The sequence below is a fragment of the Rhinopithecus bieti genome, unplaced genomic scaffold (genome assembly GCF_001698545.2).
Source record: "Rhinopithecus bieti isolate Rb0 unplaced genomic scaffold, ASM169854v2 scaffold_21219, whole genome shotgun sequence".
NCBI lineage: Eukaryota > Metazoa > Chordata > Mammalia > Primates > Cercopithecidae > Rhinopithecus > Rhinopithecus bieti.
Genome location: NW_016810186.1, coordinates 9808 through 26186, shown reverse-complemented (window position 1 = coordinate 26186; position 16379 = coordinate 9808). Strand labels below are relative to the sequence as shown.

The window sequence follows — 16379 nt, the reverse complement described above, 5'->3', positions numbered from 1 at the left end:
AGGCAGGTTTCCTTGAGCTGCTGTGAGCTCCACCCAGTTCGAGCTTCCCAGTGGCTTTGTTTACCTACTTAAGCTTCAGCAATGGCAGGCCCCCCCCCCCCCCCCTCCCTGCCGCCTTGCAGTTAGATCTCCGACTGCTGTGCTAGCAATGAGGGAGGCTCCATGGGCATGGCACCCTCTGGGCCAGGTGTGGGATATAATCTCCTGGTGTGCTGTTTCCTAAGTCCCTTGGTAAAGTGCAGTATTAGGGTGGGAGTTACCTGATTTTCCAGGTGTTGTGTGTCTCAGTTTCCCTTGGCTAGGAAAAGGGATTCCCTTCCCCCTTGTGCTTCCCAGGTGAGGCGATGCCTCGCCGTGCTTCAGCTCTCGCTGGTCAGGCTGCACCAGCTGACCAGCACCAATTGTCCGGCACTCCCCAGTGAGATGAACCCAGTACCTCTGTTGAAAATGCAGAAATCACCTGTCTTCTGTGTCACTCACGCTGGGAGCTGGAGGCTGGAGCTGTTCCTATTCGGCCATCTTGGGCGCGTCTGCCCCAGGTTGTTTTATTTCTTAAGGCATTTATCAGGTAGGGAAGATTCATCCCCTGAACTCTAAGATCAGATCAGACAGGAGTTAGGGGAAGGCAGAGGATAAAGGAAGGAGACACAGAAGTGTGATTCACTCAAGGGCCTACCTGCTCATGAATCAGAAGTAGTCTCCTTTAGGGTGTGCCATCTGCCCTGGTCTTCCAGGTGCACTCTAGAGAGGGTGACTTATGATTCTGGTATATTCTATACTCCTTCCCTCCATCCCCAAACCACCAATATTGCCTCTTTCTGCCACTTCTCTCTGCACCTCCCTACCTCCTCCATCACTTCATCCTACTGAAATCCTTCTCTAACTCTCAAGCCAACTTCCTTGTGAACATATGTAACTCAGAAAATATAGACATAGATGGAAATACACAACTTGAATGAATCTGAAAACCAGGATTTCAGATTGGGAATTCCTGGGAACAGGAATTCAGCTAGGACTGGGGTGAGTGGTTAGTTAATGGACATGGAATAGAATTAGCCTTTACATTAGGCTGTATGAAAAGCATTCAGAACATGTGGCTGTCTTCCTTATAGTGTGAAGTTCACCTATCTCTAGCTCACATTTTTCATTTAAAACATTTTTTTCAGGCTCACAGAAAAAAAAAAATGAAACTCTTCAGCACTACCAAACTATTTGCAACCTTAAGTACACTATTCTCAAAACCAGATGTTTTCAAAACATCACTCTTCTATCCAGTCTTTCTCCTTTGAAGTATGGCAATGTGGAATGGCTTAATTTCACACTTACTCCCTATAAATGTTGGGCACCTTGCAGGATTATATTGAAAGTTATTTTCTGTTTAGCCTGAGCTGTATCTGACTAATCTGCTTCTCTTTCCTCTTAGCAGTAAAGGCCATCATGGTGCCTCTCATGTTGACTAAAAACAGTGATGACCTCCAATGGGTCATCCTTCTCCAGCCCCCAAAGCACTTCCCAAGGCTTTCCTGTGCTGCTGAGTACAGCACCTTTCCTCCAATTCCCATCTCAGCTGAGTCATCTTCCAGCTCCCCAGATGGAAAGGGGCCAGGCGGGCTGCAAGCCAGAAGTCAGGATTTAAAGCAGGAAGTCATGGGAGCACTGCAACCTTCTGCAAGTGTGCCTAGAGAAGAGCTGCCACCTTTGTGGCACATGGTCTTCAGAGGGAGAGACTGCAACCCTGACCCTCTCATAGCAGGACTTTAGACTAGTGCCATCCAGTGGAAATATAACACGAGTTATGTACACAATTTTAAATTCTTCAGTAACTGTATTTTAAAAAGTAAAAAGAAACAGAGAAATCCATTTTAATTATATATTTTATTTAACCCAACATAGACAACATATTGTCATTTTAGCATGTATTCCATATAAAAAAATTATTAATGAAATAATTCGTTTTCTATTTTGTGTGCTAAGTCTTCAAAATCCACATGTACTTTATACTTACAGCATGTCAATTTGGATACTAAGTTATCATCATAAATACTTTATCTTTGTTTAGATTTTATAGATAGTTGAAAAAGTAAATTGATGTACTGAAGTTGTTCCAAACATACTTAAAATGTTTCTAATAACTGAATTGGTTATCCAATTTTAACATTAAATTCATTACAATTAAACAAAATATAAAATTCAGTTCATCGCTTGCTCTAGCCACATTTCAAGGGCTGAGTAGTCTCCTGGGGCTAGTCATCTTTGTATTGGACGTTATAGCTTTAGATTTTTAAATATCTTCAAGCAAAGAAGATCATATAAATTATTTGAGAAATGAAGAAGCTCAGACACAGAGGAGTTAAGGGATCATCCCAGGGTCTCACAGAATGAGGCGTTGAAGCCAGTCCTCCTAACTCTTGGTCTGTTGCTCTTTCTTTGTAACTGTCAGCGAGGTAGTTATTATAATTAAGCTATAATTGCCATGCCTACCTTTAAGCTCCATGCATCAGAACTCTAAGCCTTTAGGACTATCAGCACAGACACTCAAAAAATGTCTGTCATCACTGTTGCTTTGGTCAATGTAAAGTGAGTCCACCTGGGTGTCTAACTGGTATTGTATTGTCCTTGTCTCCCTCACTTCTTCACCCCCTGTCATCATCGGGCATCTGATTGCAGCAATACTTCATCCTGCTGATCCTGACAGACGGTGTCATCACAGACATGGCCGACACCCGGGAGGCCATTGTTCATGCGTCCCACCTCCCCATGTCAGTCATCATCGTGGGAGTAGGGAATGCTGACTTCAGTGACATGCAGATGCTGGATGGTGACGATGGGATTCTGAGGTCACCCAAGGGAGAGCCTGTTCTTCGAGACATCGTCCAGTTCGTGCCCTTCAGGAACTTCAAACACGTATGCATATACACACTGGGGCACTTCCCATGGAAGAGCAGAACCAAAGCATGCTCACCTCCCACATTTGTCCACCAGTGTTTATAGTGGTCCACCAATCTTGAAGCAACACCAGCTATGCTCTACATCCCCTTGCTGTGGGAGATGACCTGGTTTAGCTATCCCTTCCTGGGCCACGTCACCTCCCACAACAAGGATATGTACAGCATGACTCTTTGGAGAAAAAAAATTATAAATTGAGTTATAGATCAGGAGTCATGCTAACTATTGTAGGCAAAATGTCACTGATTCTTGCCCTATAATTCATATAATATAGGATCTCTAGTGCATCTAGGACTGCCTACACTTGGGCAGCTTGTTCCCTGCCCAAAGGTGCCTGCCTAAAGTACCAAGGAGAAACTGAAATGCAGCCTGTGTTTTGCTTGTCAAGGCATGTGCCCTGGCAGAAGTATATTTCCAAAATGATAGAAACCTAAATCCTCTATAAAAATATAGTAAGTAGCATCAAAGATTTACTTAACTCCTTCAAAACAAGATGACAAAATTAGTTCAAAAGAGTATATAAGGCTGCGCGCAGTGGCTCACCCCTGTAATCCCAGCACTTTGGGAGGCCAAGGTGGGTGGATCGCCTGAGCTCAAGAGTCTGAGACCAGCCTGGCCAACATGGTAAAATTCTGTCTCTACTAAAAACTCTGTCTCTACAAAAATTAGCTGGGCATGCTGGTGGGCGCCTGTAATCCCAGCTACTCGGGAGGCTGAGGCAGGAGAATCACTTGAACCTGGGAGGTGAAGGTTGCTGTGAGCCGAGATGGCATTACTGCACTCCTGCCTGGGTGATGAGAGTGAGACTTGGTCTCTAAATAAATAAATAAATAAATAAATAAATAAATAAATAAGACAGTTAAAGTCAGTGGGAAAAAAATGCTGAATAAGTTTGCTAAGGTAGATTGAAAACTGATTAATGGCCAAGAGGGTAAAAACAACAACAACAACAGAAAAAGTAATCTTTGAATTGCCCTCTCTATGGGACAGAAATCACTTGCATGCTATCAGTTTTCTACAAATTAATACCTAACTTTACAGTCTTGGGCTCTTACCAATAAGAAATAGTAAGTCAGTCAAGCAGCATTGCATTCCCCAAGGGCCTTGAGGGAGAACCATTAGACAATGCTCTAGTATGACATTGAAAAAATGCTTGGTAACAATTTTTCCACATTCCCAGGTTTTGATATATTGTGTTCATGGAGGAAGGAGCATTTTTTAAATTTTCACAAATCCCTGCACCTATTGAGCTATAACCACCCAGAAGGACATCTTGAATTCATAAAAGCTCCCTCGGGGCTAATGGTAGTCCTGAAGACCCCTCTAGAGTATCCTAGTTGTATCTTGGCTTCTGTGGGGGTAACGGGTATTCCTGGATAGCCTTTGTGTTTTTTTGTTTTGTGCTTCTTGTGAAAGCCACCCAAGAGCAGAGCATATGCCCAGCCCCTGCTTTCTACTGAGGCCTTGCCCTCTGCACTGCTGCAGATGCCAACTATACCACTCCCCAAGGCTGGTGACTAAACTTGAGCTGCCCTGGCAACAGGGAATCTTCAGAATCTTCAGTACCCTGAAGCTTATCTGCAGTATCCTTGGAAAATAAGAGAGTCCTCTCCTTTCCATGCTACAGAGTCCCCTCTCTCACCTGAGCCATTAATGCAGTGAGATACGTCAAAGATCCCTGCTGGAAAGCATCTTCATTAACTTCCATGGCAGTCCCTCCCTTCATAGGGCTCAAATCAGTTATTTGGGTCAGGCAGGATGCCATCCCCTCCACTTCAAGCTTATTTGGTAAAGCCTTTCTCCTCCAGTCAAAAACTCATTCAAATGAATCCCTGACATTCTTCATAGTGAGTTTATCAGATATATCCAGACACATCTGACTCCCAATTTGGGTTCACACTGGAATCTCACCTACACTGTGTAAGGAAATTAAAGATGAGAGGTGGAAAGCTAAATGGATCATCCAAACAATGATCCACCCATCCTCCCACCCCCATGCATACTTGACTGTAATCCTGGTACCAGTCCTAGTGTGAAAGCCTTTAGCATATGCTCTTCAGAAATTGCTGTTTGTTCTGCCACCTTCTTTGGACAGGCTTTAAAATGAGAATTCAGATAAATCACCAGCTCAGCTGCCTCAGCTGAACCCTACATTTCCTGACCTACCCAGACTTCATAGGGAAGTAACTGCACATCCCAAGGCTCCTTGGATGATGAGGTACTGTTCATAACTGTACTGCCACACAATTACTACTCTACTTTTAAGGAGGGCTGCAGTGTAATTAAAATCACTGAAGGAGCAGAAAATCAATCCCTGGCTACAGAGTTGAGTACAGAGAGAGTTTCCAAGTAACAGCAGCAGCAGTCAATCTTCCCACAAGCTCCCAGGGCTATGCATGCGGATGAGGGGTAATTGGGTTGTTATATCCCATCCTCAAGTTTCCCTAGGAAGAGATTTCCAAATAAAGGTACTCATTAATGAAAGAGATGCACTAAGCCCTCAAGTTGTCCGCCTATGGACAGCAAGGAGTAGAGTTAAAAAGAATTAGTATTCTTTACAGAGGGATGAGGTAGAGCAGGCCAAATTTGTTGCAATTATGTTCATTAATGAAGCTAGTTTCTCCCAACGTGTCTAAGATGGAGGAAAGGGTGTTTTTCCTGATTTTAATACTGTATTCTTTTCAGCCAGACAAAATAGGTAGCCACGTCACTGAATACCAGTGATAGCTTTGCATAGTGAAACAGGATCAAAGAGTTCACTGTCTAGGAGATTCATTAATTTCCCCAAATCACCCTTTCTCCCCTCTGCATCCCCCACCTCCTCCCCTCCCCCCCAACACACTTGTGTGCTAACACAATGCCACTGAGCTATGAAAGGTTCTAACCTCTACCCTCAAGCCTCCTCCTCTTCCCCAAAACACTTACAGAATGCTTGTTCTGTGCAAGGCACATGCTAGTCACTAGGACCACAATGAAATGATACAACCATGGATCCAGGCCTCAAGACATTTACTGGAGAATTGCATAACTGGGAGAAAGGTACCAGCAGAAAAATCACATGCTAAGCAACCTGTGGGTGGTTGAGAAGAATTAAAATGTTGCTACAGGACCTCAAAGCAGACAGGATTAGCCATGGGAAAAGGCTTACAGCTTAAGTTAAGTATTTGAGGAAAGATAGCCTTGGAGAGCCGGGAATTTCAGGGACGTTGGCAACAAGAGGAATGCTAGGGGCAGAGCAAGGAATGCTAGGGTGCTACTCATAGTCTCTGTGCTACACAAAGTCTCTGGCTGCTCTGTGAATGACCAAGGAAGAACACCAGGAGCATACTCACCCATCTTATCTTCATAGATTTCAAATTAGATTTTGAAAGCCATTTCATTATCCAAACTAATCTACTTTGATTTCAATAAGCCATAAATAAAAGGGAAGGTAGCAGCTTAAATCATTTTATGTAAGCCATTAGCCCATGAATTGCCTCTCTTTTTCTGCTCTGCATGATAACTCAGAGCTTTAGAGTTCACAGGGCACAAGTTATGTGATGGTCTTTTTTCCTGCTCATATAACAGGATATCACAGACTGGATAATTTATAAAGAACAGAAGTTTATTTGGCTCATGGTTTTGCAGTCTGGGAAGTCCAAGAGCATAGCACCAGCAACTCCAAGGGTCATCTCATGGCAGAGCTACGGAAGGCATAAGCAAACATGTAAGACAGAGAGAAGGAAAGCACAAGGGGCAGACTCTCTTTTATAACAACCCACTCTCATGATAACTAACCTGCTCCCATGATATTGACCTCTTATGAGACCCCACTTCCCAACCCTGTTGCATTGATAATCAAGTTTCCAGCACATTAATTTAGGAGACACACTCAAATTATCGTATGCTTTAAGCTGTGTGACTCTGGGCAAGTCATTTAACCTCTCCATGCCTCAGACTTTCATCTATAAAATGAGGTAACTGATACACGCATTGCAAAGATAAGGTGTTGTCTATATAAAGCTTAAGACAGTGCCTGGTCCATGTAGGTGGTTAATAAATAAAGCTTTTATTACAGTTATTACCAGTTTCATTCATATTCTTGACCCTTTCCCACCCAATACATGTCCCCAAAGCCTTATTTGCTTGCCAGCACAGAGATGCAAGGGGATGGGGGAATCCTTTGGGAACAATGCTGTCCAATATGGTAGCCACTAACCACATGTAGCTATTTATATTTAAATTCATTAAAATAAAATAAAATTTCAAACTCAGTTCCTCAGTCAGACTTGCCTTATTTCAAGGACTCAATAGTTGCATGAGACTAAGAACTCCCATATTGGACAGCACAGAAATAGAATATTACCATCATCAGAGGAAGATCTACTTGACAGACTGGTTTAGGAATATTTTTTGCTGCAAGCAACAGTAAATCCATCTTACAGGGATTACATAAATGGTTCTTGACCAAGGGTAACATTATGCCCCAGGAAACATTTTGGAATATCTGACATTTTTGATGGTAACAAATACAGGGCTTCTATTCATATCTAGTGGGTAGAGGCTAAGGATGCTGCTAAACTTCCTACAATGCACTGGACAGTCCCCCACACAAAGAATTATTCAGCCCCAAATGTCAATAGTGTCAAGATTGAGAAACCCTGGATTATACAAATAGAACATATTTTTTCTCATATAGCTAGAAGTGAGGGGCTCATTGCTGCTGGATCAGTGATTCAATAGTGTCAGAGCCAGCACTTTGTGATTCCCTTTGCTCTTCCTACATAATGATAAAATGGTTGCTACAGCTCCAGTAATCACATTCTATTTCACGATAGAAAGGAAGAGGAAAGGGACATAGGGCCAACTGTGTCTAGAACGTGTTGGCTGAAGTTCCAAACTAAGTCCTGGACTATTACAATGGCAAAGGGATTAAACCAAAATGTTCATCAGAAATGTACAAGTCTTTGAGGCCGGGAGTGGTGGCTCACGCCTGTAATCTCAGGACTTTGAGAGGCTGAGGTGGGTGGATCACCTGAGGTCAGGAGTTCGAGACCAGGCTGGCCAGTATGGTGACACCTCGTGTCTACTAAAAATATAAAATTAGCTGGGTGTGGTGGAGGGCGCCTGTAATCTCAACTACTCTGGAGGCTGAAACAGGAGAATTGCTTGAACCCGGGAGGCAGAGGTTACAGTGAGCTGAGATCGCGCCACTACACTCCAGCCTGGGTGACAGAGTGAGATGCCATCTCAAAAAAAAAAAAGAAAGAAAGAAATGTACAAGTTTTCCAGAACACTAGCACTATGACCTCCACATACTTTTACAGAGTTCCAAAATACTACTCCTGCCATATTTCATATTTAATACTTTTACTACTCCTGTACTTAAAAAAAAACATACACCTTTAAAAATAGGACATTTTGGTAATTTTTAACTATCTGACAATTTTTTTTTGCATGTGTAGCCCTGAGTCCAGAATCTGTTAAACTCTTGTATCATTAAATATTTTCACAAGGAAAAGTCTTTTAACTTTTAGCCAGGAGAGAAAAGCTTTCCAAAAAACCTCCCCTAGGAAATTTTCACTTCTATCTCAAAGGATGGAATTGGGTCATATTGTTATCCCTAGATGTAAAGGAAGCCAGACAATCAAGGATATGACTTTCTAACCTTCGAATGAGAAACAGCCAGGGAGAAAAGGGTATAAATGACTTTTGTATCTGCCCCGCTATACACATGGACCATGATATAACACACAACCCTGAGCAGTTATTTATAAAATAAAGGGACATCTGTAGATCACAAATGTCCATCATGCTATGACATCTTCAAAATGTGAAAGACCACTTTAGAAAAACTCTTTACAGTGTTTTCAGATTGCTTAAAAGATACATGTCTCTTATTTTGAGACTCTGTGAGATAGAGTGAATTCTTTTCTTTTTTCTTTTGCCTCTAAGAACAGCGGGGCTTAGTAAAGTTAAATGGCCAAGTGGCAAGCCACATAGAAAAGAAAGAACTGAAAACCAGGTCACATGGTATTCAGTCCAGCCCTCTTTCTTTTGGAATCTCAAACACTTGTTAAGTCTGCCTCAAGTTTTTAATCTCTTCAATAATAGCTAATAATGAGGCTCAGGCCACTGAAGTTGCTTGTCCAGGGGTTGTACAGTTACTACTAAATGCCAGAGCCAGGAGTAAAGCCCAGGCCTGCATGAATGACTCCAGAGTCCATGTATCATAGCAGCCTCAACCTTTCTCTGCTGCAGAATCATCACCATAAATCACATGGTCCTCCTGTGCCCCTACCCCAAAATCATGCAGTAGATCCACAAGGCTGATAGAATAAAGGCTAAATGAATTAGTGTGGCATTCAAGACTCTCCATCACCTGGTCTCAAGCCAATTTTCCAACCAAATGCCCAATCAATCCTACATCTACCCCTAAACCCCCTCATCCCCCACCTGCCATACACACTTCCTTCAGCTCCATCAGGTGACTCACTGTCCCTAGGATGGTCAAATGCCATTCCCCTACCCCTTCTCTATGTATTAAAATATGCTCAATTTAAAAGCCACCTCCTCTTAGAAGCCTCCAAGATAAGTTGGTCTCCATGTTTTTTATGCCCTGGCCTCACTGTTTGTGATTCTCTAGAGAAGTGCTTCTCAAATTTTAATATGCATATGAATCACTAGCACATCAAGTTAAAAGGCAGATTGTGATTCAGTAGCTCTGAGTTGGGTCTGAGAGTCTACATTGCTAATAAGCTCCCATGTGACGTGACACTGCTGCTCTATAGCATGTATCATATTCTGCCTCATAGTGGGGTTAATATTGGCCATGCCTAGCTCCCCTCATGTGATTACAGCCTTCCTGAGGCAAGAACTGTAGACCCTTAAACCCTAGTGTGGCACCTGGAACATAAATAAGTGTCTAAAGTTGAGTGAAAATTAGAAATAAAACTGCAGAACAATTCATTCTCCCATTCAACTTTTACTCATCTTCAGATGTAAATAGTTTTACAGTTTGAGACAGGCATAAAAATATATAATAATGAAATTAAAGGCCCATTTTCCAACAATCTGACAACTCTTGCTTGAAGTAGACCCTTGACAAATAATGAATAAATGAAAGTGAATGAAACTTAGCTGCCCAGAGCAGGACTCAAGTCTTTTAGGTTGAGTCTGGTTCCTTTGACCAGAAGCCAATGTCATGATGATTTCTTCTTCCCTGCAGGCATCTCCAGCTGCCCTGGCAAAGAGCGTGTTGGCTGAAGTCCCAAACCAAGTTGTGGACTATTACAATGGCAAAGGAATTAAACCAAAATGTTCGTCAGAAATGTATGAATCTTCCAGAACACTAGCACCATGAACTCCCCACACAGTTTTACAGAGTTCTGAAATACTACTCCTGCTAATATTTCATATTTAATACTTCTACTACTCCTGTACTTTAAAAAAACAACACATACACATTTAAAAATAGCACGTTTTGGTGATTTTTAACTATCTGATAATTTTTTTTGCATGTGTAGCCCTGAGGCCTGGATCTGTTAAACCCTTGTATTGTTAACTTTTTACAAAGAAACACAGATAATAATAACTTACTATTTACATTACAGCATGTCGCCTTGAAATAAAATGGTATCTGTATCCGTTTTTTATACAGGTTTGTTGAAATTTTGCTAAATTTCTTATCTTTACACTCTAAAGCATTTTGAAACATTTATTGAACGTTGATAGCCAAAATATACTTGGTTTTATCTGCTATAGGATGAGAGACTTTTTAAAATGGCAGATGCATGGACTGTATTTTGCATGTTTAAAATAAAAAGAGAAAAACCCACACGGTTTTTGCAGTTGTCATCTCTAATTCCTCCCTGCTGAGAATGGTCTCTCTACTAAAGAAGAGGTTTATTCACTTCTTCTTTTTGAGGTGAGTCTTTTTGAGGTAGGTCTGGGTCATCTAGCCCAGCACCTCTCATACTTTTTACTGTGTACACAAATCACCTGCAGTCTTTTTTTTTTTTTTTTTTATCCCTCCCTTCTTTTTTTTTTTTTTTTTTTTTTTTTTATTAATTACTTTAAGTTTCTAAGGTACATGTGGCATTTACGTGGGGCAGGTTTGGTTACTATGTTTTTTATAACCTGTGGGCCATGTTGGGTGTTGCTGCACCCATTCAAAAAACTCAATTCAAGCCCCAAACCCCAATTCAATTTCATCCAATTTATATCTGTATAAACTCCATGCAAATCCTCCCCCCCCCTCCCATCATAGGCCCAGTGTGTGATGTTCCCCCCTCCTGGATCCAGTGCATCTCACTGTTCAGTTCCCACCTATGCAGTGGAGAACTTTGCGCGTGTTTTGCGTTTTCTGGTTCTTGTGCATAGTTGCCTAAGAATGAGATGCGGGGTTTCCAGCCTGCCCCATCCATGTCTCCTACAAAGGACGCAAACTCATCCTTTTTTTTATGGCTGCCATAGATATTCCATGGTGTATATGTGCCACATTTTCGTTAATCCCAGTCTGTCACTGGCATGCGACATTTGGGGTTGATTCCAAGTCTTTGCTATTGTGCAATAGGCCGCAATAAACATACGTCTGCATGTGCTCTTTTATAGGCCAGCATGATTTATAATCCTTTGGGTATAGTACCCAGTAGTGGCCATGGCTGGGTCAGTATCGTCATCTAGTTCTAGATCCTTGAGGAATTGCCATACTGCTTTTTCCATAATGGTTGAACTAGGATTTACAATCCCCACAACAGGCTGTCAAAGTGTCTCCTATTTCTTCCCATCCTCTCCAACACCTGTATTGACTTTTCCCTGGGGGGAGGCTCTTTTTTAATGATGCCCTTCTTTTTTAACTGGTGTGAGCATGGTAATCTCATTGCTGGCTTTTGATTTGCATTTCTCTGAGGCGCAGTGATGATGAGCATTTTTTTCATGTGTCTGTTGGCTGGCCATGAAGTCTCTTTGAGAAATGTCCTGTTCATATCCTTTGGCCCCTTTTTATGGGTGTTGGGGTTTGTTTTTTGTCTTGGTATATTTGTTTGAGTTCTTTGTAGATTCTGGATATTAGCCTCTTGTCAGCATGAGTTAGATGCAAAAATTTTCTCCCATTCTGTTAGGTTGCCTGCTTCACTCTTGCGACTCTGTGTTAGTTTCTTTGCCTGTGCAGAAGCCTTTAGGTTTAATTAGATCCCATTTGGGTCAATTTTGGCTTTTTGCTGCGCTTGCTTTTTGGTAAAAAATGAAGTCCTTGCCCCCGGATGCCTATGTCCTGGAATGGTACTACTTAGGGGTTTTCTTCTAGGGCTTTTTATGGGTATTAGGTCAACATTTAAAGTCTCTAATTCCACCTTGAATTAATCTTTGTATTATAAGGAGTAAGGGAAAGGCATCCAGTTTCAGCCCTTTCTACTTTATGGCTAGCCAATTTTCCCAGCCACCATTTATTAAATAAGGAATCCTGTTCCCCATTTCTTGTTCTCTCAGGCTTTGTCAAGATCAGGATGCGCTGTATATGGTGGTACTTATTTCTGAGCGAACTCTATCCTGTTTTTCCATTGGGTCTATATCTCTTATTAAAACTCATTAAAACTCAGATTGTGATACATAGGTCCGTGTGGGACCCAAGATTCTGCATCTTTAACAAGGCTCCAGGTGATGCTAATGTAGTCCCTGAACTATACCAAGAGGAGTGAGACTCTAGACTTAAGGATGTCATGATGGAGACCATCAAATACAGGGCAGCTTCTAGTCTGCTTGAGAATGGCACCTCTTTCTGACAGTAGCATAAAAGTCCTGCCTGTCTCGGGGCAACAGTAGAAAGTAATGAGACTGAGTCCAGAAGCTGCACACCTCAAATCAGTCTCCCTGCTTTATACTCACACCTCTTCCTTACACAAGACTAGAAAGTGCTCCTCCTGGCCAGTCCATGCCCTCTTAAAAGTGGCATCACACACCACTGCATGGATGGTGTCAATCCCTAGAAGTGACCTCAAAGAGTCTTCATTGGAACCACAACAACAGAAACTTACGCGTGGCACATGGCCATGCAGCACAGCTCCCAATATCTGGTCCACTAAGTTGACCCTTGAGCTTAGTGTGGGAACTTCTTGCCTCCTTTCTATAACTTCTGAGAGCAAACTCTATAAGCAGAAATGCCTGGAATGATTGTTTGGGGAGGAGGTGTTTTGTTTCAATATAAGCTGGCCAGTCTGGAACCAAAAGGATGAATGTTTAACTTGTATAATCTTCTTGCAGAGAAACAGGCAAGTGTTTTTGCAAGCATAAAAGGCACAAAGTGGAGTTTATTTTTGGTCAGAGAGATGAAGAAGTAAATCACAAGGCAAAATTTGTTGTTTGTTTGAAGGGGAGAGCAGTATTAACAAGCAAATAAAATGCCTTGTATGATTTCCAGAGTTACAATTATAGATCCTAATCTTGCAAATACATGTCAACCAAATGCAGAACATGTTGGGAAGGATGGTAAAATTGTATGACTGAAAAACTCGTAACTATTTAAGCTATATTGTTTTATTAATAAATTGGGTACTTACAGAATTCTTCTAAGAGTTGTGGTCTTGTTTCTCTTTTCAAGGCAATTTCCTAACAGTAATTTATTTCATGTATGCAATGTGGCCTCAGATTAGAAGTAGCTCTTTCATAGTACAATGGAAACATGGATCACTGCTTCTAATAAACAAGGAATTAAAATATTTAGATACAATATTATGGAAATATCTGGTGATTATTTCTAACCCCAAACCAAGACATGAACTTTCATATCTATGTACCCGGAACATAGTAAACACTCAACAGACATTTAATAAATACAGAGATGATTAATAAAATAAGTAAATGAATGAATAGACTTGTTAATATTCCTTATGATCAATCTTTAATCCACTGTAGCTTTAACAGGTAGATTAAGTGTTTGTGTCTATCAGTTAAATGATGCACCCTGTCACTCACAAAGATCTGTTGGGATCTCTACACTTATGTCAGGATTCCTGGAGTCTGTGAGATGGGGCAGAGAGGACAGAGTGCAGTTGGCCTGGCAGAACCTTAAGGCAGTTTACTTTCCTTTTCACAGTCAGACTCAAGTTCATCTCAAAAGAACAATAAAAATAATATCTATGAATTATTGAAGAGTGTCTTAGTCAGTTCAAGTTGCTATAACAAAATACCACAAACTAGGTAGCTTAAACAACAGAAATTTACTTCTCACAGTTCTGAAGTCTGGAAAGTCGAAGATCAAAGTACAAGTCAATTTGGCTCCTGGTGAGGGCTCACTTCTGGCTTGCAAACAGCCATCTTCTTACTATGTCCTATCACGATGGGGAGAGTGAGCTAGCTTTCTGGTCTCTTCTTATAAGGGTACTAATCTCGTCACAACGATCCCACCCTCATGACCTCATCTAAGCCTAATTCTCTCCAAAGTCCCCACCTCTTCATACCATCACATTGAGGGGTAGGGCTTCATATATGAATTTTGGAGAGACACTAATATTCAGTTCATAACAAAAGGTTACTGTGTGCCAGGCACTGTTCTAAGTGCTTGTAATGTACTATCTCATTTAATCCTCCCAACATCCTTGTGAGATCGGTAGTATTAATAGCCTTACTTTGCAGATGAGGAAACTGAGACACAGAGAGATTAGGTAGCTTGCCAGGATTGCACAGCTATGAAAGTTCAGAGCCAGGATTTAAATATGGATACTCTGGCTCCTAAACCCAAACTCACTGTGTAATCCTCATTTCGGCTATCCTTCTTGCACTATACTCATTCACTTGCCATATCAAGCAGCAGATTATTAGGAAATTTGAGAGAAATTAGTCTTAAAGTATTCTTTGCTCCCAAATTCAGAAAGATCCATCTCATCTGATGATCTCAGATTACTGTTTTGGGCACTTAGTGTCTCGTTATGTACAACATCCCCCCCGAAAGCAATAGAAAATTCTCAAGCCACAACCAGTTCTCCCCAACTTCTTGCCATCAAGGAGACCATTTAGGTTGGACATTACAAATACAGATGCTTCCAAGAGCTGCACAAGCTATAAGAATAACTAAGAAAAAACAGGTTTTAACAGAGGGACATAAAGAGTAAAGTAAGAAGAATGGAGGGAAACTGGAACGTGTGTGTCCAGAAGAAGGCAGCTGCTACCCAGGTCCAGGCGCCATGCAAGAATGTGAACCCAATGCAGCCAGCTCATCCAGTTTTTCAAGAAAACTGAAAAACCTGGTATTTCACATAAAACCTACTGATCTAGAAATATTAAAAGCTCATTTAAAATTCAGTAACTGTTTTAAAAGACGACAAGAGCCGGCTGGGCATGGTGGTTCACGCCTGTAATCCCAGCACTTTGGGAGGCTGAGGTAGGCGGATCACCTGAGGTCAGGAGTTCGCAGCCTGGCCAACATGGTGAAACCCCATCTCTACTAAAATACAAAAGTTAGCCGGGTGTGGTGGTGCATGCCTGTAATACCAGCTCCCCAAGGGGCTGAGGCAGGAGAATCGCTGGAACCTGAGGCGGAGGTTGCAGTGAACCGAGATTGCGCTACTGCACTCCAGCTTGGGTGACAGGGCAAGACTCGGTCTAAAACAAATAAACAAAAAAACTGCAAGAACCAATCTGTGCAAGTCCAGTGAAAACTACCTCTGGGCTTATGTTGGCTCTGTGTGAAAATTTGGAACCACTGAGTTATATCTGTGTATGGCCTGCTCTCCACTGGGTCTCAATAGATAATATATACACTTTAAAATTCTTGAAGATCCTAAAGAGGCTTTATTTCTGTGGCTTATATTTATTAATATTTGCTATATTAGGAATTGAAACTGGAAATGGAATATATTTATTAATTTATTTAAATAGCAATAATAGACCCATTACATGATAACATAAGTAAAATACTTTCATAACAAACTATTTTCAACACCAAAAAATAGTCAGTGAGAAATGCAGCATTGTTTTATAATTTTTCAAATCTTTAGTGTCTTGTTTAATAAAAGATTGCAAGATTCTTATATCTGCTTCTGTATTCAATGTGTTGTGAAATGATGTTTTGGTTGAAGTACAATGTTGAAAACCTGACCTTACGTGGATGTGTCATTGGAAGGGAGAGAGCTACTTTTAACTTTTTCAGATAATTGTCCTTCTTTTTACCACATCCAAACTCAACAAGTGGTAGTCTTTTAAATTTCAAAGGTTAGTTGCAATGCAGAATATGAAATCATATCAATAAAATTGCCCTAGCATTTTCAATGGTTCTTTTACCCATGCACGATTTTGTAGCATCATGCACTGGTCATTCAGAAAATTGATCCACTCAGCTATTTAGATGTTCCAAATGCTTGCACAGTTTATTTTATAATATCAAAAAACCCTGCTTTTTCTATTGCTGTACAATATCACTGCTGATTTCACCAGACATTCTTTAAGTACAGAGAATTTGT

General features: G+C 41.2%; 1 protein-coding gene across 1 annotated transcript in view; it reads left to right on the top strand.

Moving 5' to 3' along the window:
• CPNE4 (copine 4) overlaps window positions 1-10750 on the top strand; it is a 659177-nt gene extending 648427 nt beyond the window's left edge. The window contains exons 21-22 of the mRNA XM_017891576.1: window positions 2668-2904; window positions 10154-10750. Of these exons, the coding sequence (XP_017747065.1) occupies window positions 2668-2904; window positions 10154-10288 (372 nt within the window). The 3' untranslated portion in view covers window positions 10289-10750. The remainder of the gene's footprint in view (window positions 1-2667; window positions 2905-10153) is intronic.
• Window positions 10751-16379: the final 5629 nt, after the last annotated feature.